This window comes from Meles meles, chromosome 1 (genome assembly GCF_922984935.1).
Source record: "Meles meles chromosome 1, mMelMel3.1 paternal haplotype, whole genome shotgun sequence".
NCBI lineage: Eukaryota > Metazoa > Chordata > Mammalia > Carnivora > Mustelidae > Meles > Meles meles.
In genome coordinates this window covers 184,083,960-184,100,340 of record NC_060066.1, presented here as the reverse complement: position 1 = coordinate 184,100,340, position 16,381 = coordinate 184,083,960, and the positions used below count along the sequence as shown (strand labels likewise).

The 16,381-nt window shown below is 37.4% G+C and overlaps 1 protein-coding gene across 3 annotated transcripts in view; it reads right to left on the bottom strand.

The window, feature by feature from the left end:
* FOXJ3 (forkhead box J3) overlaps positions 1-16,381 on the bottom strand; it is a 147,772-nt gene that overhangs the window by 115,135 nt on the left and 16,256 nt on the right. For all 3 annotated transcript variants that reach the window (XM_046010439.1, XM_046010441.1, XM_046010440.1), the window contains exon 2: positions 8,459-8,519. In XM_046010439.1, the coding sequence (XP_045866395.1) occupies positions 8,459-8,502 (44 nt within the window). In that variant the 5' untranslated portion in view covers positions 8,503-8,519. The remainder of the gene's footprint in view (positions 1-8,458; positions 8,520-16,381) is intronic.

Below are 16,381 nucleotides of genomic sequence, written 5' to 3'. Positions count from 1 at the left end.
GATTGCATTGCATGGGCTTCTTGGGGTTTTATTTTTTAAATTATCTATAGGCCTACTTGTAATAAAGAAGCATTATCTTTTTCTCAGGCTCTACTAATTCGAAGTCTCATTGTCCCATAACCTCCAATTCTACTTTTTTACATAGCTAATAGATCACTTTCCAAGTTCCAAATATACGTAGGGAGATGGTAGAAAAGAGTCTTAATTGCAAAGAGCGCTGTTCCTATCCTTAAAAATCTCCATTCAGCATAACCTTCAACAGGGACCTGTCCATAAGACCTACCCTTTAGGCTCTCAAGCATCAGTGGTATGGGGCAAAATAATCTTTCTGTTGTCCTTTTCAACCTCCCTGGTGGTCTAGTGGTTAGGATTCGGCGCTCTCTGTTGTCCTTTTCTTTTGTTGTTTCTATGAGAATCTTGAAGGCTAGTAAGGACATAATGGGTATGTATTATCTATCTGTCAAACTAAAAATGACTGGAACAAGAGTCCGATTCCAAATCCACAATTCCAAAAGGAAGGTGAGAATCAAGTCTCCCATGCACTACCCATATGACTACAAGGAAAGGGTCTGAATCCTAAAGAAATATCCTCTCTTAAAATCCTAACTCTTCTCACCCAACACTGGGTACATGCTGATTTTATCAGAACTTCTGACTAGCTGACCATGCCCTTTCTCAGAGTTGTCTCCATCCCCAGGGCCTTGAAAGTCTTATTATACCAGCTATGCGAGTACTACAACAAATTAAAGGATGAGAACCAGGGCTGACACCTGACCTAAATTGTTCATTAGGAATTCAGAATTAAGAATGAAATGGTTTGGGCTGGTCTCCTGAATGAAGAAGCTATGAACCCAAGAGGTACTGGATGGCCATGTGTCAGAAAGGTAAAGAAAGCTGGTTTGTAGAAATGAAGAAATAAATTATAATCAGAGAAAATCAACAGAGGAGTATACTGCCTAGGTTCCTAAGAACCTAAGTTCTATCCCCTCAAGAGATCCAGCCATCTCTCAGTTCTGTGAAATACCCCAGTATTCGCCACAAATAAATTCCTTTTCTGTTTTGTTTGATACATCCATTTCCTTGTACATACATACATTTCCTTTACTTGGAGCCAAGTAAAGCTTGACTAAAATAAGTTTAACTAAATCAAATCATAACACTTTTTTACTTTTCAGTATTATTTTATACCTTATACACTGCTGACAGGCACAGATTTTATATTTAACTCCTCTTTTACTTTGCCAACACACCCAGTGATGCTTTTTATTCCCTATTACCTGATATTATTTCCCCCACATATATGAATTCATGGCAACTCAAATTTCTCTACCATCTCCCCATAAAAAAAGCTGCTTTCTTGCATAGTAAGATTTTTTCCAATTTTAGAGAACATATTTCAGAAGTAAATCACTAGTTTTCTATCCCCTTTTTCCTGTTTCCAGCATTATTTCCCTTTTCTAATTATTTTCTATAATGTCCTCAATTAAGTGGAATATTTTCGACATCCCTCATTTTAAGAAAACACCTCAGATTATGATGACTACTGACAGTCAAGAAGAACTTCGTGATTAAGAGCATGGGCACTGGAGAAAGGCCTACATATAAACACCAGCTCTGTCCCTTTATTCACTGTATGTCCTTCAGCTAAGCTTAATTTTTGTACCTATTTCCTCATTCATGAAATGAAGATAACAATGGTACCAAAGTTATGAAGCTATTGAAGGGATTTAATTAATATACTTTAAAATGTTTAAATAATGTCTGGTCTAGTAGTGAGAACACCATAAACGGTAGATATCAAAGTCAGTATTTAGTCACAAAGTGACTTTTAATAACATGTCCTTAAGTCAATGACTAATCAACATTACTCTTCAATACCTAATATTCTGAAATGGAAGTGCTAGGGCATTTGGTCATCCAAAATCAAAAAATTAAATGACATTTAGGATGCTCTAAGCCAGCACTGCCCAGAACTTTCTGCAACAATGGAAATGTATGTGTGATATACGGTATGATTGCCATTAGCCATGTGTGGCTACTGAGCACTTAAAATGTGGCTAGTGTAACTAAGAAACTGAATTTTTGTTTTTATTTTTAATTAATTTACATGAGGCTAATGGCAAATATATCAGACAATAAAGTTTTACAAGATAAGTCAGAAAAGTTCAAAATATGTTCAGAAAATGTTCTGAAATTGTCAAAATTAAGAGGGTCTCTCATTACTCTTTATTTAATCGGAATATGACACACCTAGACATGCAAATTAATAGATTCTATCAATTCCCCCCAAAAGCTTGATAAACATGGTAACAATGATAACTACGGCATGATAATGCAAAAGCTATTTTGCCACAGTGTGGGAGAGACCTAATAGCATAAAACTATGAATATAATAAACATGTAATATTCAACATCAGCAACATCCTTGGCCTGAAGGCCAGCTGCAAACCTGAACACTACTGGTAGATAACCTAGAATCTAAGAATTCAGAGTGAAAGGGAAACAGAAGTGAGAAAACAAATCCCCATGCTCTTGAGCTGAGAGCAAAGGACACAAATCTGTCCTCTTTTATTCCCTTTTGCTTTCTACCATTGAAAAAGAGAAAAGAGGAAAAAAATACGCCAGGTGACTTATGTATATATTTAATCCCATGAATCCTAACAGACCAGTGAGGTAAGCATTAACAATCCTATTGCTGTAAAATTGGAAAAAGTGAGTAACTTTCTAAGATCATATGGGTAATATGTGGCAGAGATTTAAACCTGTATCTACCTAATTCTAAGATTACATACCAGAGCTGCCTTTACAATACCAAGGCTGTTACACAAAACAAGGCAACAAGAGGTCTTAAAATAAATCCACCCTTCTCTGGTCATCCCAAATAGCAGGGTCATCATTATCATGAAAAGGGAAATGAGGAAACAGATGGACAGGAAATTCATCTGGGACACTAACTCATGAGCTTCTCTGGCGTTAAACATCCCTATGTGTTTCCTAGTATATCCTAAACAGACAGACTGGATCAATAATAAAAGGTATCTTTAAGGGAGAAGCATAATAGGGTCACCGATGTGGCTCATTCAGTTAAAACGCCAAGTTGATTTTGGCTTGGTCATGGTATCAGGGTTGTGGGACAGAGCCCCATGTTGGGCTCAGTGGGGAATCTGCTTGAGGATTTCCTCTCCCTCTGCCCCTCCCCCAGGTCACAGGCATGGTTGGGGGGGGGTGTGCAGGCACCCTCTAAAATAAATAAATAAATAAAGTTTTAAAGGGAGAAGCATAACAAAAAGGAAAAAGCAAGTGCAAAATGGAGTAAAAATAGAAAAACAACAACAACAAAAGAAAGAAATATCAGGTAGAAGGTAGTGAGTGTCACCAGAAACTACCTATAGTGCTACTGATAACCTCCAGTATCCCAGGGTTTATATACATGTGAACTGTAAAATCAATCCTCTTAAAAATATCAGGCAATGTAGAAATGCAGAAAAGTCCTCATCTGAACAAGTCTAAAGAAACATAAGATTGTATTTTGCTTTAATCAAACCAAATCATAACAAGTCTATTGCTACAACATGTGAAAGAAGTAGGTTATATAGACATGTATGTTTACTTGTCGATAGAAAACAAATGTTCAAAGACAGTTTCTACTTTTTTTGGTAAGCTTTTGCTCTTTCTGAATCTGTACATGGAAATAAATAAAATACAGGTACATCTTGGGATTCAAATTCATCTTATACAAACTCAGGAACCAAGCAGTTCTGCTAAATTTTTAAGATTTTCTTATATGCTAGAAACCATATCACTCATTTAACTGAACTCTCATTATTATTCAAAACAGAGGAACTGAAAAAAATTAGAGGACTGACTATTCACTACCTAGATTCTCACCATCCAAACTCAGGATATGAATGCAATAAATTCAGATTGCAAGGAATATCTGTGAATCTTATAATAATTTTTAATATAAATTCACATGATTTACCAAATTTGGGATTGTTTTTTCTTCTAGCAACATGTTAGTATTCTACTAAAACCACATAAACACTGGATACAAAACAGATCTTAAAAAACATCTTTTTACACCCTACTTAGTAGGCTGTTGGAACAAGTTACTAAGTCATTGCCTCTCAGCTCCAAACCCCCACCCCTACTTTCCCAATCTGCCTTAATGATGCTGAAAACTGGGACTCTGCAAACCACATCTGTGCTTTGCCAGGTGGTTTCCTCTAAGACTCTGCCAAGAGGAAACATTTAAAGATGGACTGAAATCCTGAAGAAGGAAAAAGATACTGGTGCCTTCCTGTCTAGTCTTTGGGCGTCATTAGAGCATTACCCCAGCAAAAATTTCTCTCTCTATCCCCACAACAGGAGATCCTTCTATAGTAGTAAGTGAATCCAGTTTATAGTTTTTTAGACTTGTAGAACTATCTTCATCTACCCCAGGGAAAGACACAAAGACCAGTCAATACCCATTCCTCATGGGTATGAGTCTCAAACCCATGAGACCCCTCTTTTGAGTTCAGACACCAGCACTAGCCATGTAGTGCCTTCTCCTCAAAGTCTGAGTTTTGGTTCTATATGACCCTTCCTCCTAAGTCTCTAGGTTTTCCCTTTGGTCTCTAAGCCCTTGGGGCTGGTAGATGCTTCTTGAAGTGTCTCCCTCCATGATGCTTATTTTATTTTTCTCCCTTCTGCTACCTACTTAACAACTTAGTACATAATTAATGATTCTATTAAAATATCTCTGTTCAAACAAGTGGTGTGATTTCTGCCCCCTGACAGGGTCCTGATTAAAAAATTAAAAGTCTCATTATATAGAATATTGTTACAGTAAGTTCTGCTAAAATTCAATGCCACATATACCAACAAGCAAAGAAAAACAAAGTGTCAATTAAAAGTAACTTAGAGTATATCTATCACTACGAAATCTTTTGCAATCATTCTTTTAAAGAAAATATGGAGTATCTTTTTCTAATTCACACATAATATCTACTGGCATAGAATTACGTGTTATAAAGACATTTATACTAACAAGCAAAGAAAAAGTGTCAATTAAAAGCAACTTGTTTAAAGAGCATATCTTACTATTACTACAAAATCTTTTGCAATCATTCTTTTTTTTTTTTTTAAGATTTTTTATTTATTTATTTGACAGAGAGAGATCACAAGTAGGCAGAGAAGCCGGCAGAGAGAGAGAGAGAGAGAGAGAGAGAGGAGGAAGCAGGCCCCCTGCCAAGCAGAGAGCCCGATGCAGGGCTCGATCCCAGGACCCTGGGATCATGACCTGAGCTGGATGCAGAGGCTTTAACCTACTGAGCCACCCAGGCATGCAATCATGCTTTTAAAGAAAATATGGAGTGACTTTTTTTTAAGATTTTATTTATTTGACAGAGAGAGATCACAAGCAGGCAGAGAGGTAGGCAGAGAGAGGGGGGAAGCAGGCTCCCCACTGAGCAGACAGCCTGATGTGGGGCTCAATCCCAGGATCCTGAGACCACGACCTGAGCTGAAGGCAGAGGCTTAACCCACTGAGGCACCCAGGCACCCCTGGGGTGCCTTTTTCTAATTCTACATAGTATCTACTGGTATAGAATTACATGATATAAAGACATTAATGACAGCTGTCTTAACAATACATAAAATACAGCAAGTGCAATTTTGAAAATAATTCTAACATTGATTAAATATCTAGTATCATTTACAAAAAAACAATACTTGTTTATTAGCCTAAATATTTAAGGGTGGAGGGGGATTTAATCCAATTTACTAACTCTCTTTCCTACCCAACAAAGTTTTAAATGTCACATACTTCCATTTCGCCCCCACCTTCATTTACTCAAAAATGTTCACTCCCACTCTTACCTAGGCCTACAAGTCCCTACCTGCCTACCCATTTCTCATTCCCAGCCACAAATTCAGTTCTCCACCAACTCATATACTGCCTATTTTCAATCTAACCATTTTGTGAATATACAGATACTGTAACATGAAATATAAAGGCAGTACATACAGCAGAGGTATGGCAAACAAGCATTTGTCAGTGGGCTTGAGTTAAGAGTTCCGGCTCTATTCCTATTTGGACAGTGTTGTTGGGGAGGTCATTTCTGGTTTGGGGAAGACTGGGAAAGTAGACTAAAATTTATTGTGGTTTCAAGTAATCCAGGTTTCTCCCCCACCACCACCATCAAAAAAATAGCCATTCTTTTCTCCTCTTTCTTATATCAAACTCAATGCTTGCTTCCAGTTACAAAAAAAAAGAAAAGAAAAAAAAAAGGCAGTGACAAACAATGGTTTTCTACCCACACATTTAAGAATAAATAAAGATGGACCTGCTTTATAAAGATGGACCATATAGAATATTACAGAACTAAAAGATGTATGTAAGAATACTAAGTAACCCAACTCAGACACCACAGAGTACTAGTTAAATGCTAACTGTATAGCTTTATGCACAAAAAATTTTGATTCTAGAATATTATGTACAAGAATTATAAGTTACAAATTATCAAATAAGTTATGGTTAACTCTTTTCTTTCATCATCCCTTCCAATTCTGTAACTTCTACCAAGCACAAAAGCTAGATATACATGATTCCTAACCCAATGTCACATATAAGCTTAAATCTAAACATAAATACTCAAAGTTTAAAATCTCAATGACTTTAGTATAGCATTATTTCAGTATATCCCACAACTAAAAAATCTTTAAAGAAGTCTAATCAGTAGATCAAAGTCTGCAATATGTCCCAATGTAACCACATCCAAAGCTTTAAATATTAAAAAATTAAAAAAGGGTAAAATGACTCTTCCCATCATACTGGGCAGTAATCACTATTAAGTCAATTAGCTCCACAGCAGCTTTGGAATTAAAGAAATGATAATAGTCTTTTTTTTTTTTTTTTAACTTTCTCTTTTTTTTAATAGGTTCTTTTCAGAGCTATATAGCTGTCCCTTGTTTGGAGTTAGGGACAGAGGACACATGGACTCTAGCAAAGTAGAAACGCCATCTCTCCATCTATTTCCATAATAAGCTGGAGACACATTTTCAGGAAAAGACGTGCCATAATGACACAAAGTAAAAGCTTTTCTACTGAGGACAGAAGATAGCCAGCCTCGGCCTGCTAAAAATTCAAGTATTTAAAAATGCAAATTCATTTTTCTTCTCTGGCATTCTAGACAACCAGAATTGCTTTCAAGCATTACAATTCCTTGACTTCACATTCATGGCTCTAACAACTTTCTATCCCTCCTTGATCTTCTTCTGCCCTCTAAAACTGGGTAATCCCAACTCTCTTCATCATTTACTCTGTTCTAGCCATATTGACTTTCTCATTGTTCCTCCAATACATAAGGCAAGTCTCCTCCCTTATCGTTTCCCAGATTCCTTCTGCCTGGAATGCTCATAGTCCACAAACCCAAAATGGAAGAGTCCATTACTCTTTCAGGTTTTCAAATGTCACCATTTCAGTAAAGCTTTCCTTGGCTAAAATAACATAAACCCCTATATTTCCCATTCCCCTTCTCTATTTTATTCTTCACCTTAGCCCTCATCACTGTCACTAACATACTTCTTGTGCTCCCTTTGGCACCATATAGACTAACAGATATTTCTTGTTTAATTGTCCCTTCACCAGAATATAGCTCCGTGATTATAGGATTTTTATCTGTTATGTTCACTGCTACAGTCCTAGCATTTAGAATAGTGCCTAACAACACATTAGGTGCTCAACATGCACCTAGCTGCAGCAGTTACATGTAATCAGTAGATACTGCCATCAACATTTCATGTTCTAGTCTGAAAGATTTCAATTAACAGATTAAATTTGGGTTATTTTTTCAAACCGTGCCCTGGGAACTGCAACAATCCCTCACGGGCAATTTGAGGGTAGAACATGAAAGCCTAATAAGCAAGCAGAAAAGTCCTGTATTTATCTGTTCTATTCATAGGATTTCACGTAAGATTTAATTTGTAGAAAAGATTTAGCAACTTCAAAAAAATCTAAGACTACTGGGCTGTATACAATTTAGTTCCTACTTTTTAAGCTTTACTTATTTACTGTAAATGAGGATAACCTAGGTATCATGTTTATATCATTTAGAAAGAGATAAAAACTAGCACTGAGTCTTATTCTGCTACAAAAGCAGTAAAGTTTACTGTGTATTTTTTAATTAAAACAAGTAGAAAGCAGAATATTTTTAAAAAGAAATGAAGTATAAAAATTTTGTTATTCCATATACAAGAACATATGTAAATTCACTAAGTGGAAATTAAAATCCAAATCCCACTACCACAAATTTCTCTGCAGGCAAAAATATCTCCCAATCCATCAAACAGCACCACCCAACAAAACAAAAGTATTTTATTATGAGCCTTACCTTGAAATTCATTCTAATATGACCTGACCAGCGTAACTTTTAAAACGTTACATGTCCCAATAAAGAAAAAAAATAGCACTCACCTTAACGAAGTTACAGATGGACAAGCCTGTCCATACAAACCCATCTGGCCACAAAGAAAATCTGAAAAGTAAAGAAGAGTTAGTTATCAGAAGCTCCAAAGTAAGTTAAACTATAAATAAGATTCATTTCTAATTAAAACACTCTGAAAAGAAATAGAAGGCTAAAAGATTCACCACTATCTGAATCAAAAATGCTATTAAACAGTAAGAGGAATTATACTGAAGACAGACATAACAGGAGGCATAAGAGAAACAGATTAACACTATAACTGTAATATCCAAAGGAGCTGAAAACTCATAAAATTTAACAAATTGTTATGCTTGTTATAGAGACAGTGTGTCCCAACTATTTAGCAGAATCCTACTGATCTGGGAGAAGTGCCTAAAGGAGACTAAAGAGCTGAGTATGCAGGTTCCCATCCCCACATAATTGTCCCCTACTTCATCTACTCTTCAATCAAAACAGTGCTACCTTTATTGATTTTATATACCAGAATTCACTAAGACTTCATGTGAAGAACAGCATTCAAACAGAAGGAATTTTGAATAAGAAGCTCTAGCTTCGAATTCAACTATGACACTACGAGACCTTGAAGAATTTATGTAGCCTCACTGAACCTCAAATTCTTCATCTGTAACTTGGCGATAAATACTGCCTATATAATTTTATTTACTCATTAGGGACAAATTGCAGGTTTGTTACTAGAATTAAATAAATCAATGAACAAATGTAAAATGGTCTATTAGCACTACTACCTGGCACAAGGATGATCCACAATTGTCTACACATAACATGAATGGGAGAAGTTGGAATGGGCATAAGCACATACATATGCATATACTGTGCAAATGGTGGAGACTGTACAACTGAAGAAAACATGTTCATACTGAAGGGGATGGATTGGCTGCTAGTCTGGTTCCAGCTAACTGCTGCTAAGCAGGATTACAAACCCAATATTCTAAGAACCAATTTTTCAGGAGAAGCAAGATACACAAAATTTTATTTGAAATCTCCTGATTTTTCTTTTCTAAATACTATGTGGACCAAACAAAACATCAGATTCTGTCCTAAGTTTACAAACTTTAACCTAGAGGCTGAATGAATTCCCAGCATCTAATTGTTCCTGCAAGCACATGAGACAGACAAGACACTTCTACTTCTGCTAGAATGACAGAATAGATAGCTTAATCAACATGTCACTGTAAATTACAAACACTGGATAAAATCTTATAAAATCTTAGTCTTTATAAATTAATCAATAATCCTGAAGGAAAATAACATCTGATCAAGGCCAAAAACTAAATATAACAGAGAAACTAAATAAGTATGCAGGGTACTGAAACCAGCTTTCATTCACCTTCAAGGCATTTTGCCAAACCCTATGAATTTCAGCTTGCGCTCAGAAGACCAATGGGGCTCAAGGTTCAAAAGGCAAAGTCCAGGTGTTACCCAAGAGATAGCAAGGAAAAATTTTTCTTAACCTTGGCCACTGAGTGCCAACAAGGAGATGGGACAGTGACTGCAGTAAAACAGTATCCCCCCAATATTCATAACCATAAGCTGACTCTCACCTAGACTACGGTTTAAAAAGATTCATACTTAGAATTCTGTTTATGGTAGTCCTAGAATGGTAGTATTCCCCACCCATCCTTGAGAAAGCAAATGCAAATCCTCTGGGGAATCTGCCTTTGATCTAGGCCTAGAATTATTCTCACTTATCTGGTACCAAAATAAATAACTTCATGGGTGCCTGGGTGACTCAGTCAGTTACACGTCTGCCTTTAGCTCAGGTTAAGATCCCAGAATCCTGGGACTGAGCCCCATAGTGGGCTCCCTGCTTGTGGGGAGCCTGCTTACTTCTCTCCTTCCTACTTGTGCTCTCTCACGTGAGCACTTTCTAATAAAATCTTAAAAAATAAATTTTAAAAATAAAAATAAGTAAATTCATAATCAAAAATCACAAAACCCAGAAGGAAACAAGCACTCAGAGAAAGATATAGCTGAAACATCAGTTTGCAGAATCAAAACCTCAAAAAGATTTCCAGGTATGGTAATTACTTAATTACTAGACACTTTACTGCTTTACTTTATGGGTGATTTAACTACTCCTATTTCAATTACCTGTATGAATCTCAAATTTGTGTCTCTAACAGCAATCAATCTCCAAACATAAATATCTAACATTCCATCCTGGAAAACCCAAATCTATCATTCCAAAACAAAATTCATCATCTTCTTAATGTATTTACTATCATAAAATGACACAGTCCTTTTATCTAAGAATGGTCTTCTAGGGGCGCCTGGGTGGCTCAGTGGGTTAATCTGCTGCCTTTGGCTCAGGTCGTGATCCCAGGGTCTTGGGATTGAGTCCCGCATCGGGCTCTCTGCTTTGGTGGGGAGCCTGCTTCCCCCTCTCTCTCTCTGCCTGCCTCTCTGCCTAATAGTGCTCTCTGTCTGTCAAATAAAAAAAAAAAAAAAAAAAAGAATGGTCTTCTAGCCTAACTCCTTCCTTTGCCCTTGTTAAAATAGAACACTTCTTTCCAATTCTTGATTTCTATGAGGAATGACTTCTCTAAACACGCCTAGGCTCTTAGGCCACTCCTCATCAAAGAGGTAAGTAAATTGGTTACTGTATAACTAAGCTAACTCGGGACCTACATCAGGACTGTACAGGCAGTGATCTGGATGCACCTGCTCTGTTGACCCTGACAATCTACATATCAGGAAGGCTGGCCCATGGTCTAGATTGGAAGGGTGGGGATAAGAGAATGTGGAGAGTGAGTTAGCCCATTTGACTTTTTTTTTTTTTTAAGATTTTATTTATTTACTTGACAGAGAGAGATCACAAGTAGGCAGAGAGGTAGGCAGAGAGAGTGAGAGGAAGCAGGCTCCCTGCCGAGCAGAGAGCCCGACGCGGGACTCGATCCCAGGACCCTGAGATCATGACCTGAGCCGAAGGCAGGGCTTAAACCACTGAGCCACCCAGGCGCCCGCCCATTTGACTTTTAAATCTAAATCACAATCTAGATTCTACAGTATCAGCTTCAGCAAAAACAAAGATAACTCCTCCAAAATCTACCATATTATCCAGCAACTCAATCCTACACACATGTGTCTATGTGTATACGTGTGTGTGTGTGTGTCTCCTCTATCCTCTGGAGAGACGGACACACACACACACACAGGTACATGTGTATGCATACCCAAGATAATTTAAAACATATGTTCACAAAACTTGCACATAAATATTCACAGCAGTATTATTTATAAATGGCCAAAAAGTTAAATAAAATCAAATGTTAAACTTATGAATGGAGGGGCACCTGGGTGGCTCAGGGGGTTAAAGCCTCTGCCTTCAGCTCAGGTCATGATCCTGGGGTCCTGAGATGGAGCCCAGCATCGGGCTCTCTGCTCAGCAGGGAGCCTGCTTCCCCCTCCCCCCTCTGCCTGCTTCTCTGCCTACTTGTGATCTCTGTCTGTCAAATAAATAAAATCTTAAAAAAAGAAAACCTTATGACTGGATACACAAAATGTGGCATATATACACACTATCCATAATATACAATATTATTATTCAGCCACAAAAAGGAATGAAGTCCTGTTACATGCTATACCATAGCTGAACCTTGAAAGCCTCATGCTAAGTCAAAGTCAGACACAAATGACCACATATTTGGAAAATTGATTAGTAGTAACTAAAAGATGGGGGGAAAGGGAGTGATTTCTATGAGGTTTTTTTCCGGAATGATTAAAGTGTTCTGGCACTAGATAGCAGTGACAGTTGTACAAAAACACTTACTACAGGGGCACCTGGGTGGCTCAGTCACTTGAGCATCCGACTCTTGGTTTCGGCTCAGTCATGATCTCCGTGTCATGGGATCAAGCCCTACGTTTGACTCCACACTCAGCAGAGTGTGCTTGTCCCTCTCCCTCTGCTCTTCCCCCAACTTGTGCTCACTCTGACTTTCTCCCAAATAAATAAACAATTTTTCTTTAAAGATTTTATTCACTTATGTATTAGAGAAAATCAGTGAGCAAGCACAAGCAGGGGGAATGACAGGCAGAGGGAGAAGCAGGCTCCCTGCCAAGCAAGGAACCCTATATGGGACTCGATCCCAGGACCCTAGGATTATGACCTGAGCCAAAGACCAAACCAACTGAGCCACCCAGGAATCCCTAAATAAAAATCTTAAAAAAAAAAAAAAAAAAAAAAAAAAACCCTTCAGTTAAAAAAAAAAAAAAAAAAAAAAAAAACCCTTCAGTATAAAACCAAATTACATGCCTTAAAATGGTAAACTTTACAGTATGTGGATCTGTATCTCAATTAAAAAATAATTTTAAAAGTAGTAATATTTTTTCATCTGTTGGTTCTTGTTAAATTCTTCAGTTCAGAACTTAGGCAAGGGAAAAGGATTTTATATTTTGAGTCCCCCAGACATCAAAACCCTTAGGACCCCCAATTACTTACCATTTACTACCAACTCTGGCTCCCAGGTATCTTTCTAATCTGCTTTAGCCTCAATGCCTTAGTTTCAGTTTTCTCCATTTTTAATCTTGACTACTGCTCCTAAATGGTGAACCCCAGGCTGGTTAACTGAAAGAACAAACATCTGCCAATCTTCTCCCTACCCAACAAATACATGACCAGCAACATGGAAATCTCACAAAAGAAGGCTAAAGTTCACAGTTCAGTTGGGAAAGTCTCAGTGTCCTCTGAATTACAAACTCACACTTCTGAAGCCAACTATAGTTGAATAATTATATTAACTCATTCAATTATATCCATAATTTATACAGTTTGAGTTGGTGCAAAAAGCACCTTGAAGAATTTTCTCCAAATCCTTTAAAACCCAACATATAAGAAAGTTTGTGTAAAATGGCACCAGAATACGGGTACTAAAAACCAGTCACTCACTGATGAATATGCTCCAGTAGAAGCAACTGTCCTATACACCATCACCAACACAAGAATATGGAATTCCTCTTAGTAATATAAGCAGTCTTCAAGAGTATATTAAACTGAGTTACAGAGGCACCTGACTGGCTCAGTCAGTTAAGTATGCGACTCTTGATCTCAGGGTTGTAAGTTCAAGCCCCATGGTAGGCTCGAAAAATTTGGAAATTTTTAATAAAATAAGAGAGTTATAAACTATTTACATTTAGGAAGCAGATGTTTAATAAACTAACCGTTGTATAATAATGTATTATTTGGGAGCAGGAGGTGAAATGGGACAAAGTATTTTGAAAAAGCTCCCAAGTAAGATTTTTTTTTAAGGTTTTATTTATTTGACAGAGATCACAAGCAGGCAGAGAGGCAGGCAGAGAGGAAGGGAAGCAGGTTCTCTGCTGAGCAGAGAGTCCGATGCAGGGCTTGATCCCAGGACCCTGGGATCATGATCTGAGCCAAAGGCAGAGGCTTTAACCCACAAAGCCACCCAGGCGCCCTGCTCCCAAGTAATTCTTATATTAATTCTTATTCTCCTCTCCCACCAACACAGGAATATAATGCTTTATAGTTTACAAAGAACTTACCAACATTCATGACCTTGAGTCAAGACCTAGATTGGAACCCCAATTATGACCTTAGGTATACTGTTAAACTTCACTAAGTCTTAATTCCCTCCTTTCCACAAAAGAGAAGATCCATCCATGCCTCAGTTACAGGGACCACAGCTTGAATGAAAGCATCAGCATAATATTAGGAAAAGAACTACAAGCTGGTTGAAAATAAAGGCTACAGGACTAGAGATTAGAAACTATTCCTTTTTTTTTTTTTTTTCCTTTTTAAACTTCTGAACTTAGACCTGTCTTTCAAAAGACTTGAGAGTATAAAATTCACTAGCATCCATGAAGGAACAACCCTTTTGACTCATGTTACTTAACTGAGCACTATGACTTGTTACACCATTAGTCACAGGTAATTATTAAAGCAGTCAAAGAAATGACCTGTCTTAATCAGCCAGAACAGAAGAAATCTACCACAGGAAGGAGTAAGGGGAAAAGAATCCTGCTGAGTGAGCAGCAATCACCAACTCATCTTACCTCGACTAGCTACACCTAAAGGCAGTGACACAGCTTGGGCTAAAAGGTGAGATCTGAGAGTCCTATGCTCTCACAAAGCAATTAAAATCATGTGAGAATGATCAGTTCACCAAGGGAGAATTAATGGAAGATGAGAGGCCAAACTTAAACTTTGGAGGACTCTAATAGATAATTAAGAGAAGAGGAACTAGTTTAAAATAAAAATAACTTAAGAAAATTGTACTGGAGATGGCTGCAAGTGATTTAATGCACAGAAAGGCAACATGTCGATTAAGATAGACACACACTGAAAAGAGAATATTGACTTTTATTAGAAGATCATTAACAGTATAGAGGGTGTGTTTTGTGTCCTAGTAAAAGCAAAAAAAAAAAAAAACCAGACTGGAAAGGAATAAGAACTAGGGGAGAGAAATAGAGATTTAGCTACAAATTGTATAAAATGAAAATAAATAGGGCTTAACCAACTGAGCCACCCCAGCGCCCCACGAAAGGTATTTTTCATTATAAACGTGGCATCAGGCTGTACAGTGGTCAAGATCATTGTTGCCTGGCCTTTGCCAGGGACACTTCATGATCACCTGTACTACTCTAGAACTTCTGGGCCTTCTTTGGTACAGTGAGAGATCTCTAGTTCTCGGGATGGAACCCAAACATACACCAGGTGAAAGAAACATAGGCACCAGAGAGAAAAGTCTGTCTTCATGTTGGTGCTCTTGCAATTTTTAATAAATTACAGATGTTTTCTGTAAAAAAAAAAAAGAAAGAAAATAAATAGGAAGTACAATAAGGTCAAGCAGAAAGGAACAGATTAAGAAATCAAAGGTAAAGAATGTTAAGAGTGTTCATTACACTGTATCCCCCCCACTACTCTGATTTCTTCTTCACAACTCTTGTCACCAACAATATGACTTCTGTTTTACTGTCTGGTTCTCCTCCACTGGAATACAGATAAAAGTCTGTTTCATTCAGTTACATCCCCAAACAATATATGAGTAAACCAGGTTCCTTAAGAGCTGAAAAAGAGTACACTTCAAATAAGAACAAGATTTGATGGAAAACTCACCAGACCTCTTTTTTTTTTAAGATTATTTATTTATTTATTTGACAGAGATCACAAGTAGGCAGAAAAGCAGGCAGAGAGAGGAGGAAGCAGGGTCCCTGCCGAGCAGAGAGCCCGATGCGGGATTCCATCTCAGGACCCTAAGATCATGACTTGAGCCGAAGGCAGAGGCTTTAACCCACTGAGCCACCCAGGTGCCCCCTCACCAGACCTTTTAAATACAGTCTTTGCACCCATCAAATACTTCTCCCTACCTCAAGGCAAAAATAATTTAAAACCAATCTGTAGTTAGAAGAGCAAGTTAAGTATCCAGAATATTGAAGAATTCTTAAAACTCAATAATAAAAAGATAACCCAATTTAAAAGTGGGGAAAGATCTGGAGATATAGCTCATGGGTACAGCATTTGACTGCAAAAAATGGGCAAAGATAAAAGTTACTAAGATCTACATATGTCCAATAAGCACATGAAAAGATTAGTCATCAGGGAAATGCAAATCAAAACCACAATGAGATATCACTTCATACCCACTAGGATAACTGTAAGAAAAAGAAAAAGAACTGACAATAACAATTGTTGCAAAGGTATGGAGAAACTGAAACTTATATATTGCTAGTGGAAATGTAAAACAGTGTAGCCACTTCAGAAAAAGTTAAGCAGTTTACTAAAGAGTTAAACAGTTACCATATGACACAGCCATTCTACTCCTAGAGTATATACAGAAGAAATGAAAACATTCATCCACACAAAAATCTATAAACAAATGTTCACAGCGGCATTAAATAATAGAAAAAAAGTGAAGAGCACCTGGGTGGCTCAG